The sequence below is a fragment of the Rana temporaria genome, chromosome 1 (genome assembly GCF_905171775.1).
Source record: "Rana temporaria chromosome 1, aRanTem1.1, whole genome shotgun sequence".
NCBI lineage: Eukaryota > Metazoa > Chordata > Amphibia > Anura > Ranidae > Rana > Rana temporaria.
The window spans coordinates 659,830,897-659,854,112 of NC_053489.1; the positions used below are offsets into that span (position 1 = coordinate 659,830,897).

At 44.9% G+C, this 23,216-nt stretch overlaps 1 protein-coding gene across 1 annotated transcript in view; it reads right to left on the reverse strand.

Annotated features, from left to right (window-relative positions):
* Nucleotides 1–1,997: 1,997 nt before the first annotated feature.
* The window catches only part of PAIP2B (poly(A) binding protein interacting protein 2B), a 40,878-nt gene continuing 19,659 nt past the window's right edge, over nucleotides 1,998–23,216 (reverse strand). Inside the window, exons 2-4 of the mRNA XM_040335529.1 lie at nucleotides 15,372–15,524; nucleotides 13,141–13,317; nucleotides 1,998–3,501 (exon numbers count right to left, since the gene is read on the reverse strand). Coding sequence (XP_040191463.1) covers nucleotides 3,445–3,501; nucleotides 13,141–13,317; nucleotides 15,372–15,515 — 378 coding nt within the window. The 5' untranslated portion in view covers nucleotides 15,516–15,524 and the 3' untranslated portion in view covers nucleotides 1,998–3,444. The remainder of the gene's footprint in view (nucleotides 3,502–13,140; nucleotides 13,318–15,371; nucleotides 15,525–23,216) is intronic.

The following is a 23,216-nucleotide window of genomic DNA, read 5'->3' on the forward strand; positions in this document are numbered from 1 at the left end:
CGCTTTAAGTGGATAAGGTACTTACACCACCTGCTTGTAAGAGTTAGATATAATACAGCACTCATGAAAACAAAGCTGCTTTAATTAATGCATTTTATATCCGACTGGCGAACACCTTCAAACTTTACCACCACTTAGATAAAAAACATTTTTTGCCCTTTTTAATTTTTTTGCATGGGATTGTATTCTCTATTGAGAGAACTTTTTTTTTTTAATTCAAAAATGAAAAAAAGGATCAAAAAAACATTGATATCAAAACAGATGTATGCCAAAAAGGTGAGGACAAGCAACCGAGGCTTGAAGCTACAAAAACTGAAAAAAATAAAAAACATTAAGAAACAATTGTTCTCTAAGGTGTCTGTTCACACCTGAGCATGGGAAAAACAGTGGCAACATAGCGAACAGCCTTTAGCCGGGTTCACACCAGTTCCGACTTGACAGTTCAAAGTTGCACCCCATGCGCAGCAATGGAACCAAACTGCTGCGACTCAAGTCACAGCAACTTTAAAAAAAGTTTACTGCACCATCACCAGATTTTGCACCCTCCAGTTCTAGTAAATCAACCTCAGTGTGTGGTTGACACTTTATCCATCGGTGATTTGGGGGGGGGGGGGGGGGGGGGGGCAAAACAAATCACACCACCTCCAACAGACTTGCAATGAATTTAAACAATGTGCACACTTACAACATACATTATACTTTACATCCATGATTATGGGCTTGCTGGGATGGATAAATAAAATGACTAACAGAAGTGTTGACAATGCAACTTTGCTGGAGAAAGTTCTGCTACTGGCACCCCACTGTGGATGGATGGTTCATGCACCAGACATATAGATCGGTATCCTTTCACCTACCTGTGCTTACCAAAGCCCTATGAAACTAAACATGCAATTTCTTTGAAGGGGAAAGCTGGCCTAGAGATGTGGATATGCGATCAGAACTGGAGGGAACCTGATGCAGCATTTTCACTTAGAAAGGTGTGGGTCCTATCCCTTCAACATTTATTGATCCCTCTCTGCAAAACCGATAGCTTAATTGGAGTGGTTGTAAACCCTTACACATACCCAGTGGAGTGACTGGCCTTAGATGAGGCACAGGTGAAACAAATCCTCCTACATATGTTGTACCTGTTAATCTGCAGTCTTCTGTTCAAGGTGCTGGATCTATAAACCTGGCCTTAGCCGTCAAGAAAAAAAAGTGGGCTGAGCTGAAGTTACTCTGCAGAGCTCAGTGAGAAGAGCTCTAAGAGCCGATTGGAGGGAAGGGACACGCCCCCTTGAAACAAGAACAGAGCCGAGGCCGTCAATCCCAGGCTGTGTGCTGGAGATCCTTCCCCTGTCACCATGTTTCTCTTGGTGTCAAGAAAACTTGTCAGAAGTGATTCATGCCGACAGAGGAAGGAAGCAGCAGACAGAAACTACACTTAGTGCTCTTGAGTTAAGTACACACCATAGAACAATCGTTTAAAGTTTACTGTCCTTCAGACTTTAGGGAAGCCAGATTGTGGCCCATCAGGAGTAGATAATGTCCCAGTCACTTGGACTAAACAATGCCCCATCTTTAGTGTCAGTGAAAGTAATTGGGCACCGTCATTGGGGGAAGGAACTGGGCCCTGTCACTGGCGTTATTTGGGGGGGGGGGGGGGGGGAGGAGCTGGGCCCCGTCACTGGTGTCATTGGGGGGGAGCTGGGCCCCGTCACTGGCGTCATTGGGGGGGGGGGGGGGGGGGGAGGAGCTGGGCCCAAGCAATGTGAGGAATGGTGCCCCTTTGTTGGCGTCAGTGAATGAAAGTTGTCCAAGGTCTGTAAAAAGGCAAAGGGCCACATCTGGCACCCCGGGCCTCAATTTGGAGAACTCTGCTATAGAGGGATATTCTTTGTTCAGATTTCATGTCTGAGGGTTACAACCACTTTAAATATAAGAATAAATCAACTTTAATAAAAAGAAAACAATCTTCAGACCAGATGTTACCAATCACAAGCACTCAACACATATACAATGATCAGGCTGATTTATTTGATTTTTTTTTTCTTTTTTGTGTGTGTGTGGCCATATCACTTCATAAAAACAATACAACTGTAGAGGCAGTTTTTTTTAAAACGTAGCTTATTTTGTTTCTCTCTTTCTACCCACCGAGCACATTACGGATCAATGCAAGATGGAGGTGCATGCCATGTGGGCAAATCGGGGGTTGCATTTCCAAAATCCCCGTTTGCCATGTTTTTACAAGTGACGATGGACCATAGCGCCTGGCTTGTGGAGAAAAAAAAAAAAAAAAAAGAAAAAAGCTTAGACTACAGCAGGGTTGAGCAGCCACACCATGGTAGGGGGGTCTTCTGTTCTGGAGGAACTGCAAGGTCTTGCGCAGTTAAGCTCAACCTTACTCTGTAGCGTTTTTTTAATTTAAGATCAGACAAACCAAAGTTATGGTTTGGCGGCAGTAACGGACTATAGAAAAGTCTCATACTGATTTCTAATATGGCGCAGCCATGGCATGTTTGAAGGGGACGCGACTGTACCCCCTTTGTAACATCACTTACCGTCAGCCACGATACGTAGCTTAGTGTTAGTGTCATACTAAATCACACTAATATGAGAAGTCAAGGCCGGTAATTCAACTGCAGCATAATTACAATGGGTATACAGGCTTGATTGTTTTTTTGTTTTTTGTATTTGCAAGAAAATCTCAAGTCCGAGGTACAAGCTGTCGACGGTGAAGTCCGGGTAAAAGATGGCGCCTTTTAAACTGAACACTGAAAAAAAAAATCCAATGGCTCTCCAGGCTGGAGGACCATCAGGGGTCTGCTCTCCTGAGTAAAGCTAAACACAGACTTGGACCAAGTCCAGACAAAAAAAAAAAAAATGAATAATAAGACAACCCTTTAAGCTGTGTATTTGCCCTCTGAATGGCACTGAAATGACAACAAATGTTAAATGTCCCCTAAAAATCACAAGTGTTGGAATTCAGGTAAACCATCTTCATGCTGGAAGCTACAAATCACATCTTCCTGTGAATGGTCAATGAAAACGGATGACTGTCAGAGGATGGTGGGAAAAAAAAAAAAAAGGATGATTTTAATTACGATTCTTCCATGTTGTTTTCGCTTTAAATACAACAGCAGGTGGCCTTCTGATGAAAACGGAACCCCCGTATTTTAAAGAAAAAATAAAAAAATAAGTCCGACAAGCATACCACCGAATCCTATGCTGTAAATGGGGGGAGGGAACGGCTTTTAAACGCCTGAAGAAAAACAGAATCCCATATTTAAAGGTACTCGAGTCACAGTGTCGAGTTAAAGCATCGCTTATTAACCACCTCCCCAAATATTCCCCTCTTTTTTTTGTGCAGCTTTATCCTGAAGGTATAAGGAACAGTCTTTTTGTGTAATTTTTTTTTTATTTGTTTTTTCTGTTTTGTTTTTAAAAAGTCGCCTGCAATGTTCAATACTTCACTCCTGGGACAAATTCCTTTGCGTCGGGGTTCAGGGTACTTTTGCTCTAAAAGAGGAAGAAAAATAAAATAAAATAAAGATCAAAAAAAAAAGACAAAAAATATATATAAAACAGAAAAAGCCATTTTAACCACTTCCAAGCCAATTCTGGCATTCCTACGTGTAAAAATAAAAACATTTTGCTAGAAAATTACTCAGAACATAACATACATTTAGCAAATCCCTCCGGGAATAAAATAGCGCTCCTTGAAATTTTTGTTGTACGGCATTTGTACAGCAATTTTTCCAAACATGATTTTTTTGGGGTAAAAAGAAACTCATGAATTTTTTTTGAGAATTTTTACCCCTATTTTTTGTATAATGTGAATGATGTTACACTAAATAGATGCCAAAAAATGTCACTTTAAAATACAGTCATGGAATGGCGCCAAGCTTCGGTACTTAAAAATCTCCAAAGGCTTTAAATTTTTTTTTTTTTTACAGGCTACCAGTTTTGAGTTATTATCCAATGAGTTATTATCCAATGTTCGGGGCGATACCTCATGTGTGGTTACATACGCAGGCGTGACCTACGTATGCGTTCGCTTCTGCGTGTAAGCACGAGGGGATGGGGCACGTTAACCACTTCCATACCGGACCTATTTTGGCACTCCTCTTACATGCAAAAATCATAATTTTGCAAGAAAATTACTCAGAACCCCCAAACACTATGTTTTTTTAGCAGACATCCTAGGGAATAAAATGGCAGTCATTGCAACTTTAACTCGCACGGTATTTGCCCAATCATTTTTCAAACACTTTTTTTTCGCGGGGGGGGGGGGGGGGGGGGAAGGGGGGGGTTTGGAACGGTTTTATGAATTAAAAAAATTACAGTAAAGTTATCCCAATTTTTTGTATAATGTGAAAGATGTTACAGCAAGTAAATAGATACCCAACATGTCATGCTTTAAAATTGCGCACACTCATGGAATGGCGCCAAACTTCATTACTTAAAAATCTCCTTAGGCGTCGCTTATTTTTTTTTACAGGTTACCAGTTTAGAGTTACAGAGGAGGTCTAGTGCTAGAATTGTTGCCGACGCTCTAACGCACGCGGCGATACATCACATGTGTGGTTTAAACGCCGTTTACATATGTGGGTGGGACTTGCGTGTGTTCGCTTCTGAGCGCGAGCTACTGGGGTTAGGGGCGTTTAAAAAAATAGTATTTTTTTTATTTTATTAAATTATTTTTTTTTTTTTTTTTTTTTTTTTTTACACATTTTTTTTATCACTTTTATTCTCATTACAAGGAATGTAAACATCCCTTATAATAGGAATGGTTCATGACAGGTCCTCTCTATTGAGATGCAGGGTCAACAAGACCCCACATCTCATGCTTTCCAGCCTGGAGGAGAGAGCGTGAATTTTTTTTTACGGATCTCATGCTTTCAGCCGCGATTGCGGCTTTGTTTACATTTTGGTACCCGGGCGTGACGTCATAACATCGCCCCCGGGCTGCCGACAATCATAGAGATGACTGGTGGTGACCATGTGTCACCAGTCATCTCTGCCTCACATCCCGCGCCAGCAGACCGTTTCTCCGGGTCTCCGATGGCACGGGAGAGCCAGAAGAAGCACCGAATGGCGACGGGAGGGGCGTACCCTCCCGCCGCCTATAAGAACGATCAAGCAGCGGAACTGCCGCTATGATCGTTCTTATGGTGCACGGATTGACCAGCTGAAGAGATGGATATCTGAATGATGCCTGTAGCTGCACCCATCATTCAGATATCCACACTGAAAGTTCAGGACGTCATATGACGCGACGTCCTTGGGCGGGAAGTGGTTAAACACGTAAGCCCCCGAGCCTGTTTTTCAGGCTCGGGGGCTTACACGTAAACTTACACGTACTTACACGTAAACAAGTTTTTTTGCTAGGAAATTACATAGAACCCCCAAATATTTTTTTTTCTAACACCCGAGAGAATAAAATGGTGGTCATTGCAATACTTTGTCACACCGTATTTGTGCAGCGGTCTTACAAGCGCACTTTTTGGAAAAAATTTACTTTTTTGAATTAAAAACTAAAACAGTAAAGTTAACCCAATTTGTTTTTATTGTGTGAAAGATAATGTTACGCCGAGTAAATTGATACATGTCACGCTTTAAAATTGTGCCCGCTTGTGGAATGGCATTAAACTTTCACCTTAAAAAATCTCCATAGGCGATGTTTAAAAAAAATTCTACAGGTTGCATGCTTTGAGTTACAGAAGGAGGTCTAGGGCTAGAATTATTGCTCTCGCGCAAACGATTGCAGCGATACCTCACATGTGTGGTTTGAACACAGTTTTCATATCCGGGCGCTACTCACGTATGCATTCGCTTCTGCGCACGAGCTCGTCGGGACAGGGCGCTATAAAAAATTTGGGGGGGGGGGTTATTATACGCGATAAAAAAAAAAAAAAGTCACTTTTATTCCTATTACAAGGAATGTAAACATCCCTTGTAATAGAAAAAAGCATGACAGGTCCTCTTAAATATGGGATCTGGGCTCAAAAAGACCTCAGATGCAAAAAAAAAAAAAAAGGGGGGGCATGGGCGGAAGCGACGTTTTGACATCGCTTCCGCCCTATGGAGACGGGTGGGGGGCCATCTTGCCCTCACTCGTATCCATAGCAAGCAGCGAGAAGGACCCGATCACCTCCGCCGCCAACGACGGCTCCGTTAAGCGGTGGAGGAGGGCCCCTCTCCCGCCACTGATAAATGATCTCGAATCCACAAGAGATCACCATTATCATTTACAGCAGTGGTCATCAACCTTGTCCTGCAGGGCCCACCAACAGGCCAGGTTTTATATATTACCCTGGGGAGATGCAGTCTAGAATACTGCAATCACTGAGAAGCAAATGATATCAGCTGTGATGTATTTCAGTTATCTTGCAAACCTGGCCTGTTAGTGGGCCCTGCAAGACAAGGTTGATGACCACTGATTTACAGCACCGCCGCCTGAAGAGATGGATAAAACAAAAAAAATATATACAGAGTTTTATTTTTATACTTTTAATTTTTGATTCTTATTACAAGGAATGTAAACATCTCTTGAAATAGGGCATGACAGGTCCTCTTTTACGGAGAGATCTGGGGGTCTACAATTCCCCACATCTCTCCTCTATGCTGAAAAGCTTGAGATCAAACCGCCGCATTTATTCGCAGGCTTTCCGATTGCATGGGAGAGACTGGAGACGCACAGTGGGAGGGGGACATCCCATGTGTTTTTATTTTAACCCTTAGTTGGAGGGTACAAAGTAATAAATGTAATGAACACAAGTTTTCAACTTTATACGTTCTACATATCACAACCACTTCCCGACCGACTCACGCCGATACAAGTCGGCAAAATGCCACGGCTTGGCATATTAACGTACCCTTTAGTCCCGGCGAGGAAGAACGGAGAAATGCCGATGTAAACAAGGCATTTCCCTGTTCTGCCTAGTGACAGGACACCGATCTACTGCTCCCTGTGATGGGAAGCAGTGATCAGTGTCGTGTCGCACATAGCCCATCCCCCCCCCCCCCACACCGATAGAACACATCCCTAGGACACACTCAAACCCTTCACTGCCAGTCACATTTACACAGTAATAAGTGCATTTTTATAGCACTAATCGCTGTATAAATGTCAGTGGTCTAGAAATAGCACCAAAAGTGTCCGATGTGTCCGCCATAATGTCGCAGTCACGATAAAAAAAAAAAAAAAAAAAAAAGCGATGATCGCCGTCATTACTAGTCAAATAAAAAAAATGCCATAAACCTATCCCTGATTTTGTAGACACTATAACTTTTGCGCAAACCAATCAAACGCTTATTGCAATTTTTTTACCAAAAATATGTAGAATACATATGGGCCTAAACTGAATGGGAAAAAAAAATGTTTTTATATTATTTTGGGGGATATTATAGCAAAAAGTATAAAAAAAAAAAATCTAAATTGCCACACTGTTTATATTGCAAAGAATAAAACCCGCAAAACCCGTGATCAAATACCACCAAAAGAAAGCTCTATTTGTGGGGAAAAAAAAGGTCAATTTTGTTTGGGAGCCACATCGCTCAATTGTCAGTTAAAGTGAGGCAGTGCCGAATCGCAAAAGTGCTCTGGTCTTTAGGCAGCCAAATGGTCCGGGGCTAAAGTTTTTTCAAAGAGGGTCATATTTGATGAAGTGAACATGCGTGAGGGCCGACCATTTTGCCTGACATTCTTTGAACCATTAAAATTCAGTCTAAGACCCCTTTTCACACTGAGGAGTTTCAGGTGGTACAGCGCTAAAAATCGCACTGCTACACCGCCTGAAAAACTCCTGCCCAGCAACCTCAATGTGAAAGTCGGAGGCTCTCCTGTAAGCAGCATCTTTGGAGTAGTGAGAGGAGTGGCGCTCCGCTCCTTCCCATTTAAAACAATGGTATTAACCCTTTATCGGTCGCTAGCAGGGGTCAATACCACCCAGCTAGCGGCCGAACCCTGCCAGAAAAGCGCCGCTATTTTTAGCGGTGCTATACCGCCACCGTGGCTCCCGCCCCAGTGTGAAAGGGGTCCAAGTGTGTTTGTCCGAGCACCAAGGATGAGCTCCGGCGTGTTCGCATAGAACACGTGCAGAGCCCGCCAGGAAGTGTGCACGGCGCTGTGCTAATCACAGCCAGGGAGACATTGTCCCGATGCTCGGCTGCAGGGATCGTGAAATGTCTCCCTGGCTATGATTAGCGCAGCGCCGTGCAGACTTCCTGGCGGGCTCTGCACGTGTACCATGCGAACACGCCGGAGCTCATCCTTACTGAGCACTAATACACTGCCCAACAAGAATTATCTCGCCCTTTGTGGCTGTGTTTGGTGAAGAGATGAGCTTGGGCGTGTTATTTGTGAATATTTAGAGAGATATAGATATATATATCCAATACCAAGGGGGCCACATTAAACCGGAACAAGGGCCGCAATCTGCCCCGTGGGCCGGACTTTGGACATGCCTGCCATAGGCAAAGGGTTATAGACTGGTCAGCTGAAGCTGGTCTTGTTGCCACACAAGCGTGACAGTGAAAGGGTTAAAAGAAAATATCTTTCTATCCAGGGACACCAATTAACTCTTAAATCTAATCCTCGGCCTTCTCTGCTCTCGGGCTTAGGAAGCCATCAGCAGATCCGTGTAAACTTTACTTGGCTTACATTCAGTCTGTTTAATTATTACACTGAAGCCAAAACCCACAAATTGGTGTGCGCACACATACACACACACACACACACACGGTTCTATGGACCCGCCTACCGCCAAACAAACAGAGCTGGTCTGGATTACCGTTATCTGGCAGCGCCCTGAGATTGCTGTATTCAGTCACCAAGTAATCTACACTGGAATCTGACCAACGCAGGTTTGCAAAATACAAATCTTCCAGGTGTAGCGTTTAACCACTTCTATACCGGGTACTTCTACCCCCCTTCCTGCCCAGGCCCATATTTTTAGCTTTCAGCGCTGTCACACTTTGAATGACAATTGCGGTCATGCTACGTTGTGCCCAAACATTTTTATCATTTCATTCCCACAAAATAGCGTTCTCTTGGTGGTATTTAACAACCTCAGGGGTTTTTTTTTTTTAAGCAAAAATGTTGTAAACAATTTTTCTCCTTCACTGATGGATGGCTCCGATAAGCAGGCTTTACTGCTGGGCACCGACTGGCACCTTTAAAGTTAATACCTGGTGGTCCTGGGTAGGCATCCTTGGGGGGGCTGCACTGATAATTAGCACAAAACCCCCCCCCCCCCCCCATTTAAGAGAGCAGCCAATCGGCTCTCCTCTAGTCCAAACGGCTCTTCCTGTTTACACTGCGTTTGGACACAGCTGATCATGCGGTAAAGAGTTAGACAGAGGGTCTTTACCAGGCGAGGGCAAACTCGGCCCTCCAGCTGTTTTGAAACTACAAGTCCCATGAGACATTGCAAGACCCTGACAATCACAGGCATGACTCCTGGAGGCAGAGGCATGATGGGATTTTCACCACAGCCCCGGGCCGAGATTGCCCACCCCTGGTCTTTACCCAGATCAGAGATACGGTGTGTCAAACTGACACCACATCAATGATCGCCACAATGCGCACACCAGCAGGCATGCGATCGTGGGTTATCCCGATCACTTCCAGTCGGGATAACAGGACCACTTTGCGCACAACATATTGCTATATGGGCGGGCAGTGGTTAACCACTTCCCACGTGTAGGATATCATGACATCCTTAGGATGAAGTGGCGATTTCTGAATGCTTACAGCTACAGGCACCATTCAGAGATCAGCATTTCCAGCCAGCAAATCCATGTAAAAGCTGTCCTGGGGCTATGCAGCCACAATGCTTTTTACAAGCAGCGAGAGGGGACATCTGCCCCCCTCCAGGCTCTCCCATGCAATCAGATTACCATAGAGTTGGCCATGGACTGGGTGATCCCTGCCCATCTCTATGACCCTGGGAGGTCAGAAGCAACATGTAACTTCCGGCGTCTTGTCACATTTGGCTCCCCATCAGATTGCTCCAGAAGCGACGTTTTGTCGCCGCCATCTTGCTACACCCCACACCATTGCACAGTGTTGATAGAGTGAGAAGGGGGCAAGTGGACATCTTGTTACACTCAGAGTTTTAGATTTCACAGTTATTTTCAACACAAAACGGAGCTTATATGCTTAAATACAGTGTTTGGAAATCCAACAGACTGTTTACATGTTAAATCTTTAAAGCAGCAGCAAACCTGCTGACCTCACATGGTTGATAATGTGACAGAACACCTCCGATTTTCACATTTAACATGTAAACAGTCCGTCGGATTTCCAAACACTGTATTTAAGCACATAAGCTCCGTTTTGTGTTGAAAATAACCGTGAAATCTAAAACTCCGATGGGTGTAACAAGATGTTCGCTTGCCCCTTTCACACTATCATTACCGTGCAATGGTGTGGGGTGTAGCAAGATGGCGGCGACGGAACGTCACCTCCGGAGAAATCTGATGGGGAGCCGAATGTGACAAGACACTGGCAGGGCTGTGCCATATGGGGGGCGTGTGGGGGAGAACCACAGCAGTCAGCGAGGTACACGGGCATCCTCCACAATCGAAGAGGTTAATAACCAAACACTGATGGAGGCTGCAAAGCTGGAACAGAGGTAAACCAGGAGACACGGGCCACCACAGAAGTATATTACGACTTCTGCTGTAAAGAACTTCCAGTTGGAATCTTTTTTTGGGTCGCAGAGTCACCTTGGTCTGAACACATCCATAGAAAACATACAATTTCCATCCAGTACTGTAAAGCCCCATACACACCATCAGATTTTCCTGTCTTCAGATTTACCAAAACCATGTAGTGCAATGGCCTGCCTGATTACATCTACATTGAAACTCTTAAAGTTTGACCTCATATTATATGGTTTTGGTAAATCTGAAGACAAAAACCTGCAGAAAATCTGATGGTGTGTATGGGGCTAAGGCCTGATCCGTTTTGCAAAAAAAAAAAAAAGAACTGCTGCTCTAAGTTATGATCTTCACGGCTTCTCTTCTCCTTTGAAACAAGAGAAACTTTGTGAGAAAATGCATGCGAATGTAATCTTACACGGCATTCATTTACAGACAAAGCACAGGCCTACGTATAAAAATAGCAGTGCCCTTCATCACCGATGGGGGGAGAGGTCTGGTGTTAGGATTGGAGAGAGAAACCAGAATGGAACCCAAACAACAATTTGGCATACATATAAAGTCTGGCCATACAGCCAGAAAAATTAGTTCTATTTTACTAGGAAAAGGAACCTGGTGTATGGGGGGGGGTCGGATGCTAGACTCCAGAAATGCAGACCTGAACAGGAGCTCCGTGCTCCGCTATGGAGCCACAGATGTCAGCGGTTACATGCCCGCTGACATCCAATCCGCCAAAGTGTGACAGAGGAAAACCCTACTTTTCCATCCTTCTGGCGGATCGGACGGCAACGGACTCTACAGTCCGTCATCATCCGATCCCGACCTGTCATCTGCCTGCTCAACGGGGATCGACGGGGGAAAAGATGCTTTGAGATGGGGGCAGAGCCCTTGTCCCAGAGCCCGCCCCCCCCCCACATTTAAGGCATGCCTGTGGTTGAGATGGGGGGGGGCACATGCTCGTCCTCTCCCGACCTACATCTTCACCATTTTCCCCTCCCCCCCCCCAAATCCATACTAGACTTGAAGGGCACCGTTTCTCTCCCCAGCTTTTTTTTTTAACATTCAGCTGTCAGTGTGGAATCCCGCTGACAACTGATGACTCATCGGTTAACCACTTAACGTCCGCCCACTGTATGTAGGTCTGCACTTTAAAGATGGATGCCTCAGTAACAGCAGCAGCTACTGCCACAACCAAGGTAGCCATCTTTTCAGTGGGCGGTTCCGTTTGCGATAATGGCGGACTCTGTGGCGGATTTGCCGAAAAAAAGTTGGGAGAGGGCCCCGCTTACCAGAGCCGTTGGTAGTGGCGGAGGCGATGGGGTCCTTCTCCTTCCTTGGTATGGATAGGAGTGAGGGCAAGATGGTCCCCACCTGTCTCCATAGCAGGGTGGAAGTGACGTCAAAACATCACGTCCGCCTATACCTCTTAAAAGGGCCATTTTTTTTTTTCAAATGACAACTTTTTTTTAGCATTTAAGTCCAAATATGACATCTGAGGACTTTGACCCCAGATCTCATATTTAAGGAGAACCGGTCATGCTTTTTTTTTTTTATTACAAGGGATGTTAACATTCATTAGAATTCCTATTAAGGAATAAAAAGTGACCCAATTATTTTTTTCTTCTTTAAAACCGGTTTTAAAATCAATAAAAGAAGGCGCCCCGTCCAGCACACGCACAGAAGCGAATGCATACAAAGGTATCGCCGCGATCGGAAGAGTGAGAGCACCAATTCTAGCCCTAGACCTCCTAACAAAACATGCAACCTGTAGAATTTTTAAATGTTGCCTATGGAGATTAAGAGTAAAAGTTGCACACCATTCCACAAGCGGGCGCAATTTTGAACCACGACATGTATGGTATCAATTTACTTGGCGCAACATCTTTCAAAATATATATGAGAAATATAGATATAAATATAACTTTACTGTCTTATTTTTTTCAGCACATTTTTTCCAAAAAAGAGCACTTGCAAGACTGCGGGGCAAATACGGTGTGACAAAAAGTATTGCAATGGCCGCCATTTTATTCTCTAGGGTGTTAGAATTATAAAGTTTGGGGGTTCCAAGCAGTTTTATAGCAAAAAAAATAATTGTTTTTAACTTGTAAACAGTCTGAAATACAGGCCCGGCCCATAAGTTAAGGATGCAGCGGCCAGCTTCCCAGCCAGCCCGCTCCTTAGTATGCAACTATATACAGTTTATATGTTACCTGGGGGAAAACATTTTTTTATCGCATAACAATTCCATTGAAGTCTACATGCAAAATGTGGGGAAAAGGCCCGACCATTTCCAAAAAAGGCGACCGGCTGCAAAACGCATTGATGTGAACGTGTAAAGTAGGAAACCATGTTAAGCATCTGAAGTTAGCAGCTACAGTATTGGTCTCTGCAGATTTAAAAGCAAACTGAAGTTCCTTTTTAAGACAATGGAAAAGTATGACTTATAAAGTCAGATTCAGTCTCAACACTGAAGGAAGGTAAACAACGTACCAAGATGTCCTCTGTACTATGAGTGTCATTGACTGAGAGACCATTTAACTGCTGCTGCAACTGCCCAACACCCTGCGGCAAGTCTCGGGAAGGGATGAACCAGTCTTGGTCTTCCTCGTCCAACATTTCCTGGAAGCAGCGGTCTAGAAACTCCTGCTCCTGCAGCTCCTCTTCCACCTGAAAATAAAAAATAAAAATAGAAAAGTGACAAAGCACAAGATGTCCAATTATTTTTATTTAGCCCTTTACAGTGAGAGCTGGCCCTTTAAAATGTCAACACCAGAGGCATTACATGTGCTGCCTGTAGTTGACGGCCAGTGACCATGTGTGCCTCTTGGTCATGTGCTTTCTGTGGTTGGCTGTCAGTGACCACGATCCCTAGTTATGCGATTACTGCAATTGGCTGTCACAGTGACCATGTGTGCTTCCTGGTCATGCGATTTATGTGGTTGACGGCTAGTGACCATTGTGCTTGTCAGTCATGTGATTACTGCGATTGGCTGTCAGTGACCATGTGTGCTTCCTGGTCACGTGGTTCCTGTGGTAGACCGTCAGTGACCATGTGTGGTGCCTCCTGGTCATGTGAAAGACTGCCACAGTGATCAAACAACTGTCACAGGGAGCAAACAGTGGCAGCAAGTTCACAGTCCTGGAGATGCCAAGTAAGCACAGGCATTCTATGGCAGCTAGGTGTTGAAGCCCAAAATTGTGCTGCAACATATACAATTACAGTTGTAAGAGTGGGCAAAAATCAAAAGCTTCCGTTGGAATTCTAGTGCAGTTTTTATGGGGGAGGGGGGGGGCGGCTTCCCCTCACTTTATGTTCATTGGACACCAATACATGAAGCAGGAGAGCAGGTGTCACTGGGACAAGAATGCATGGGCCAGGAACATGTCACAGGTTCTAACCCGGCTGTGTCCCAACTTACACGGAAGGAACTACCCTGCATGCATTTGCAACACCTGTGCACCCCGTGCAGGCGAAACATGCCCCCCCCCCCCCTTACGGGTCGACTCTTAAGTATGAGGCCCATAGGTCCCTTTCACACAGTGTTCCCATCAGCATTTTACAGTGCCGCCACGCACATCAGTTGAGAAATTACTTATTTGCAAAAACTTTTATGACAAAGAATGTAGGTGGTTTTGTAAAAGGAAGCCATTCTATACTGTAATTTGCATGCCGCTCGGCACTCATGTGACCGGCAGCCTTTCTCCCCTTCCCAGCTGCCATCAGGGGGTGGGTGGGGGTTTCTTGGCCCCTGCTGAGGTCAGACTGGGAGAGGAGAGAGGTGACCGGTCACGTGAGTGAAAATACAGTATAGAGCGGCTAATTTTTACAAAACCACCTACACTGGGGCACATCAGTTAATGTAATAGAGGGGGATTGTAGAAGTGACACTCCGTGGCTTAAAAGCCACTTTAAGGTTTGACATGTTGGATATCCATTTACTCTGTGCAACCAAGGCCCCTTTCACACCGTTTTTCAGGCAGTATAGCACTAAAAATAGCGCCTAAATATCGCCTGAAAAACTCCTGCCTCAGCATTCTCAATGTGAAAGCCCAAGGGCTTTCACACTTAGGCGATGCGCTGGCAGGAGAGATTTTTTTTTCCTGCAAGCATCTTAGGAACGGTGTGTATACCGCTCCTTCCCATTTAAAGCAATTGGAAACCACGGTAATACCACCCGCAATGCGCCTCTGCAGAGGCGCATTGCGGGTGGTTTTAACCCCATTTTCGGCCGCTAGCTGGGGTTAATACCGCACCACTAGCGGCCGAATCCCGCGGCAATTCCGACGGTATAGCGCCGCAATACCGCCACTACGTGGAAGGGGCATTAGTCTCCTTTATTACGAAAAAAATATGCAATATATTGTTGAGCTTGTGTCCCCTAAAATTAACTTTAGTAAAAAAAAATACTGGAATTTGAGTTTCCTAGACCCAGTTAGTATCGTGCGAGACAAAAAATTGCCACCATTATATTCTCTATGGTGTCTGCTTTCAGAAAATAGATTATGTTTTGTTTTAGAAGGAGGGCCCCCCCCCCATATCATGTAATCTTCAGGGCTAACATATTTAAGCATGTGTGCAAAAAAAAAAAAAAAAGGGGGGGGGGGAGACAGCTCTTGCAGCAAAGTAAAGTGAAAACAGGAGAGATGGGGGGGGGGGGGATGGGGGAATCGACATGTTTCCAGGCCCCCTGAGGATTTTGCTCTTGCTGACATCACATTACCTGTCTGTTGAAGTCCTCTTCATTCTCCATCCACATGTACTCTGCGAAGGGGTTGTTTTCATTTTCGTCGTGTCCATTTACCACCTGCTCATCCTTGGACTTGTTGTTGGACATGGAATTCCCAAGATTTGAACCGTTCATCATGGCAGTTATCTGGCAGGGAGAGAGAAACAGATTAAGTAAAAACTACAATCAGCTGTTAGTTGTGAATCAGATGAAAGAGCAACACAGAGAGAGAAGACAGGAAAGTGTACCGAGATCCTCCAACACCAAGAAGGTTCAACACGTCAGCTACAACACCACATGTGTGACCAGACATCTATTTTCATCCCCTCTGTAATATATGGGGGGGGGGGGGAGAGATTAGAGAACTTAGTTTAAGGCCTCAATACATACAGGACATTTTTGCAGCTGCTGCTCAGGGTTTCGGGCTTCCAAATGCCCCCCCCGTCTAAACTCCCCTGCATGTTATTCTATGTGCTCATGCACACACCGGCTTCTAGCTGCATTTAGAGGCAGGAAAAAAACAAACACTCCCAGTGGCCCCAGGAGCAGAATTTTGGCTGAAAAAAAATGCTTGGCACTGCCAAATGCTAGGCAAGTTTAGCATTTCAATGTTAAATCATTTCAATGGCCAGAATAGATTCTTCTGAATCGATGAAACAAATTAGCGCCCAAGCGATTGACACTTTTACAAGCGTCCGTCTTTTTGTGAAAAAAAACGCTACAGCCAGGAGCAAAGGCTTCTAGGAGAGCGTTGTACACCAGGCCCAAAACTAAAGGTTTTAAAGAGCCTCCACTAGGGGCGCTGCTGCAAAGAACTTTCCCTGCTGGGCTGAGTGAAGTAATACAGGGAAAAAATCTGCACTCCGGTTTAGATGTATGTATGTATGTATGTATGTATGTATGTTACATTTTTATTACACACAAAATTTATATATATATATATATATATATATATATATATATATATATATATATATATATATATATATATATATATATATATATATATATATATATATATATATATATATATATAATGTTCAACAAGCCACAGTGAACTAACGCAGAAGAGAACCGTTAACATGTTTCGCCTCCCCCTGCTGGGCTGTCCCCAGGAGGGCACTTCCGCAAAGAGCCTCTCCCACTGGGCTCCCCTGTGTGGGGCACCGCAAAGGATCCCCTGCAATGATGGTTTGTGTCTCTACCAGAAGCTATGCCCATGCATGGTTTTGGTCTGCTGTCCTCCAGGATAGAATTCTTGCCCCCCTGGCAAGGTGTGCAAAAACCGCCGACTACGTGGAGTAAAAAGCACTATTAATACCTTCGTCTACCATAAATTAACAGGAAACAGTTACCAGGTCAGTAAATAAGACCACCCACGAAAACAAGTTTACAATCACGACTCCATCCTTCAATTGTCATTTCAAAATCAAAAATATGACGAGAGACACGAGCCAAGGAAACTCCAATGCATTTTATCTGCTCTGACCATGGAGGAAGAGTAATCCCGGTGCATTCACTCATGTGGGGCACAACCATCTCCAACCAGCTGGAAGCCAGAAAGCAGAGTTCAGCACAAAGCAAAATTTAATAGCGGTGTGGGGGGAGAGGGGGTCACTGGCGGTGGCTATACACAGCGGGAGACAGAAGAGCAACACAGACTGTGTTCATCTATAACTACCAAGACCTCAGACTTCTCTCCCGGTGCCCCCAAAATACATTACACCGATTGCAGTTGATCGGGAGGTTGTACAGAGTACAACAGCCTGCAAGAGGATAGCGCTGCTGCAGCTGCTGACTTAATAAACATAAAAAATGACTGGAACACCCCTTTAAGTTGTAACTCTCCACATTTTTATCACCACAAGCGGCTCCTGTGTTCCTCGCACACCTACTGAGACTCCATTATCGCCTGTCTGAAGGTAATGTTATTTTAGGATGTGTTCTCCTGTGCGGGAATCTTTGTGAATTTCTTTTTACACCAATTTTATCATGACGGCTGGAAAAATATATAGCAAGAGTAGTGGTAAAAAAATAATTTACAGAAAGGGCCAAATTGTTTTTGAAAACTGCCTTCGACGCCTTTCACATCTCCAAAGTGGCACAACTTTTGATGCAACTTTGATCTGATGTGCAACTTTGATCTGATCTGTGCAATCTCTGGACCAAAGTTACATCAAAAGTCGCACCAAATTAGTGCAGCACCTTTTCAAAGCTGTGCCACTATGAACAGGCGCCACTGAAAAGAATGGGCTTTAAAGTGGGGTTCACCTGAAAAAAATTTAATATTAGATTCAGGCGAGTTGTTAAAAGCACAATCGGGTGTTTTTTTTTTTAATCATTGCAGTACATACTGTTTTAGAGATAGATGTTCTCCGCGGCTTCCGGGTATGATCTTCGGGACTGGGTGTTCCTAATTGATTGACAGGCTTCCGACTGTCGCATACAGCGCGTCAAGAGTTGCCGAAAGAAGCCGGACTGCGAGTCGGCTCTATAAGGCGCCTGCGCACCGACGTTCGGCTTCTTACGGCAACTCGTGACGCGCTGTATGCGATGGTAGGAAGCCTGTCAATCAATTAGGAACGCCCAGTCCCGCAGACCATACCCGGAAGCCGCGAAGAACATCCATCTCTAAAACGGTATGCACGGCAACGATTTAAAAAAAAAAAAAAAAACACCCGATTGTGCTTCTAACAACTCACCTGAATCTAATGTTAAAAAATAGTTTTTTGGGTTAACCCCCGCTTAAACTTGTCAGGTGACTACCGTCCAAAAAGCAGCAATGACAGGTCGCACAAGTGTGAATGGGACCCTCAGGCTCCGTTCCCGCTAGTTCGACTTGTCTTGCGAGAATGTGTCAGACATGGCGTAGGTAGGTTACCGCGGATATCTAGTCATGTAAGTGGGAGCAAATACATGTATTACACAGGTATCTGTTCCCTCCTCCTCCCTGAAAGGTGGCAAATGGGACACAGAAAGGGATTCCAAAAAGCAGAAGTTCCATTTTTGGGTGCAAGGCAACTTTAAGTGGCACATATATGAATTCTTATTGGAAGACATGGGACGACTTGTTATGCGACTGAGGTAGCACAAGAATGGGGTGTCGGGGGGGGTGGCGGCAGTTGAAGGAGCACAAGACCCTTGTATAAATTTCCAGTGTTGGCTCTCAATTAGGGCTGCAACTAACGATTATTTTCATAATCGATTAGTTGGACGATTGTTTTGAGTAATCGGATAATAGCCGTAAAAAAAAAAAAATTGCATTTTTTTTTTTTTGGGCTAATTTGTTGTTGGGCGGATTACAAAACACAAATTGCCACAAAAACACATTGCATGCTTTTCTGCAGCTTCTCTATTGAAGTATATTGAACCAAAAAAAAAAAATAGCACCGTTTTGCGTTAAGTCCTCACCCTTTCCAAATACGCAGCAGCTGAAAAAAAAATCATGGATGTGAACATGTCCCATAGGAAAACATGTAGATGAACTGTAGTGTTTCTGCAAAAAGCACCAAAAAACAGGAGGTGTGACCCCAGGCCTGAGATGTTTAGTAACATCATGGGGTTAAAAAAACTAAAATAAGTACAAAAAGAGCAAATAATCGCTACTGTAAGGGGTTCATTTTTTTACTGTGGGACAGTGAAAGTAATATTTACAGTAGCAATTTGCTTTTTTGTACTATAAAGAGCTAATTTTATTTCTTTTTAACCCCATTATGTTACTGGCCGATTAATCGATTATGAAAATTGTAATAGATTACCGTATTTATCGAGGTATACCGCGCACTTTTTTGCCCTGAAAATCGTGGGTCCGCGGTATACACCGATACCCGCGCCGAGTTTTGAATACTGCGCCGACATATACCGAGCGCAGTACACTCGGGTATAGTCAGGCAGTCTCTGCACCTTCCGCGCTCACGTCCTGGACGCCAGCGCGAGAGTTGCCGAGCATTGCCGACAATACACGTGTACTGCGCTCCGTTTATTGTCGGCACAGTATTCAAACTCGGCGTGGGAAACGAGCGGGGAGGACGCCGGACCCGACGAAGAGGACACCCGAAGCCGCAGAAGGACACCGGACGAAGAGGACACCCGAAGCCGCAGAAGGACGCCGGACCCGACGAAGAGGACACCCGAAGCCGCAGAAGGACGCCGGACCCGACGAAGAGGACACCCGAAGCCGCAGAAGGACGCCGGACCCGACGAAGTGGACACCCGAAGCCGCAGACGAACGCCGGACCCGACGAGGCCGCCGCGCAAGACACCAAAACTGTAAGTACAAAAAAAAATTTCGCAGGATTGGGGGCAACTTTAGGGGTGCGCGGTATACGCGGGAGCGCGTTATACCGCGATAAATACGGTAATTTCATAATCGATTCGTTGTTTCGGCCCTACTCTCAATACTTGCCACTCTATTGGCCACGTGGTTCATGCAAACCACCAACTCTGCCAGGTAGATGGCATTTCTGTTGCTGGAGAACTTCTGGAAGGAAAGGAAGGGGGTATAAAAATGTGAGAAGCATTCCACTAATAGAATTCTAACACCTAAAACAGATCAGATAACTGATGTGCGATAACCAGCATGATGATGATTTACAGCTACAATCAGATGTTGTGTCATTTCCCACACGGCCAACAAGCCGAGGAAGTGGCTGCTCTACAGACATCTCCTTCCTGTTTAATGTTAAAGCAAAAACAACAAGGATGTAGACGGCCGCTACGCAATCAGCCCCCATATCTGCACATTCTATGACATCAACAATCCACAAAGCTACATCACCAAGACACGTTTTAGGCCAAGTTCACTGCCAAGTCTTTCTACAATACCAAAGCCTCAGTTTTATTCCCTTACCTTTGTATAGGCCAGTCAAAGCGGAATTGCACCCCCAAAAAAAAAAAATGGAACTTCTGCTTTTCAGAATCCTCTCCCCCCTCTGGTGTCACATTTGGCAGTTTTCAGGGGGGGGGGGGGGGGGGGGGAGATACATGTCCAATAGGTATTTGCGCCTACTTCTGGGCATAGATAACCGCAGCGATCTACGCCACTTCTGGCGCCTCCTCCCCTGCTGTCTGAGACACAGGTCCCAGAAGACAGCAAGGACCAATCAGATCATGCAGCGCAACTCACGCATGCGTAGTGAGAAACAGGGCTGTGAAGCCGCGAGGCTTCACTTCCCCGATTCCCTGACTGAAGATGGCAACGCCTCCACCCGAGAGACAGATCAGCAGTCAAGTGCAGACATAGCGGGCGCCCAGGACAGGTAAATGTCCCAATATTAGGAGTCAGCAGCTGTAGTATTTGTAGCTGCCGACAATTTTTTTTTTGCCAGAACTCCACTTTTAACATAGGACAAAATTTGCCTTACCAAAAGTAAAACCAGAAGCACAACTCTAGGAATCCCTGTATGGCCCCCGGTCACGCATCCACAAACACACAATGTCCCCCAATTCCCCTCCCCAAGACTACAACTCCCAGCACCATTGGGTTGCATGGTAGTACAGTAAAATGCAACATGGTGCAGACAACGCAATTGCGTTCTGTGCTCAGGGGGAGGTCAATTTATAATGGTTACCCACAGCGGATCGCACACCCAACGCGTTTTGAATGCAAAAAACACATTTCTGGTGTGAACAGTCCCATAATGAAGACAGACAAGATATCTCACCAAGGGCAACCTCCATCTGTCCTCAAAACCATTCCCAGCCATCTTCGCAGCTCAGCTGATGGACAATGGGCATCCCCAGTAGCATAGTCTTCAAATATTCACTACAGAAAATGGATCAGAGGGAGTGCGGGGGGGGGGGGGGGGGGGTTTGGAGAATTTATTAAAACTGAAGCAACTGTGCATAGTAACCAACCAGCTGTTATCTTCAGCTTGCTCAGATAAGCTTTATAAATGAAAGTCACAATCCGATTGGCTGCCATTCACAGCTGCTCGTGTTTCACTTGGCAAACATTTCCCAATAGTTTGTAACCTTTGTGCTTCAATCCTGACACCGTTCTGTTAACATCAGAAAATGATTTTGTTGGACAAGAAGTTGAGAACCGCTGGTCTAGGCCTCAAAGCGCCCCAACAGGTCATGTTTTCAGGCCATTTGATCAGTTTCACTTCCTCAGCAATTACCACAGCCGTTTGGCATCTGGGACCACCGGTCACTTTTAAAAGCAGAACTGCGCTGCATCTGAGAATCGGTTTAAAATATTCAAGTCAAGCTCACTCATCCAACCACGTCTCCGTACTTTTTTCCCCACTTTCTGAGAAATCCAACCCCTAGCGTTTCTGGCTGTGGTCATCTTGAGCAAGGGCAGGTGATTCATGTAGGGAATGGCAGATATTGTTGGGTGCCGATAAGATACCAATATTTCGGCCACCTCTCCTGCCGATGTGTACATAATTAAAAAAAAAGAAAACGTTTTTACACCGTCATTTTGAATTTTGTTCATCACTGTTATTGCCATCAGAAGGAATGTAAACATCCCTTGTAACAGCAATAGGCAGTGACAGGTACTCTTTAAAGATTGGGGGGTCTACATAAAGTAGCTAGAGTGGCAGACTCGGATCTACCCTGGTTCTCCTCCTTTCTGGAAATATAGTGAAACTTGGTCCTTTCACTTCTAAAAAAACGCACAGTGTCATAAGAGTCCCTCATGAGTCTCCCTTGTCGCCGGAAATATTCAAGATTTATCTCCGCCCTCTCCTCCAAATCATCAGTGACCAGAATTTACTCTACCATTGCTACGCGGATGACACCCAACTCCATTTCCGTATCAGCAATAAAAAGGATCATTATCTCGGACTAGAGAAATGCCTTACTCTGATAGAGAAGTGGATGACAGAGTTACCTTAAACTCAATGGATCAAAAAACAGAACTTCTTCCGGTCCACGCCAACCGAAAAAAACTTGCTATGACAACATGGACGCCCCCGCCCATTTTGGGACAAACCATCACCCCTAGCACCAAAGTCAAAAGTCTGAATCACTTTTGACTCCGACATGACAATGGATGCACAAATAAGTTCAGTAGTCAGCGGATCCCACCATCTGCTGCGTCTACGACGTAGACTCATTCCCTTTATCCCGAAAGAAGACATAGCAGTCGTGGTGGGTACACTTATCAACTCCAAACTCGACTATTGAAATGCCCTCTACCTCGGAATCCCAAAATACCAAATCGCTCGTCTACAAGTCGTCCAGAACCCGGCGGCACGACTTGTAACAGGAAAAACAAACATGGGAATCAATCTCTCCCTCCCTTAGGTCCCTTCACTGGCTGCCCGTAAAAGACCGAATTACGTTTAAGGCACTGAGCCCGACGCACAAATGTGTACAAAACAGTGCACCCCAATATCTAATGCGAAAAATTAAAATGTCACAACCCAAACCGCGTCCTGCGATCTACCAACCAAAATCTCCTCCAAATACTCAATACTCGTTACAAGTCCAAAGGAGAACAAACAAAGATTTGCAGTCCAAGGACCTCGACTATGGAACACTACCAACCACCATCCGAATGGAAGGGAATCATCAGGCCTTCAGAAAAAGAAAAAAAAAACTCAAGCCATCTATTCTGAAGGCAAAAAATAGTCGGAAATGGATACCAAGCACCTTGAGGCGATTCAGTTCGCATGTGTAGCGCTATACAAGATTTTTACTCACAAGACCCCAAAAACCCCTCCTCTGCACTTCAATGTATTCAAATCATCAAGATTGGCTTATAGGAACACCATTTTTGAAAACTTGCGCCTTGAAGATGCCAGTAATCCGGGAGAGCGGCGGTGGGATGGGAGAGACCGGACAAGCGTCGGAGCAACTTCTGCTGCTTGAAGCTAAATCGGTAAT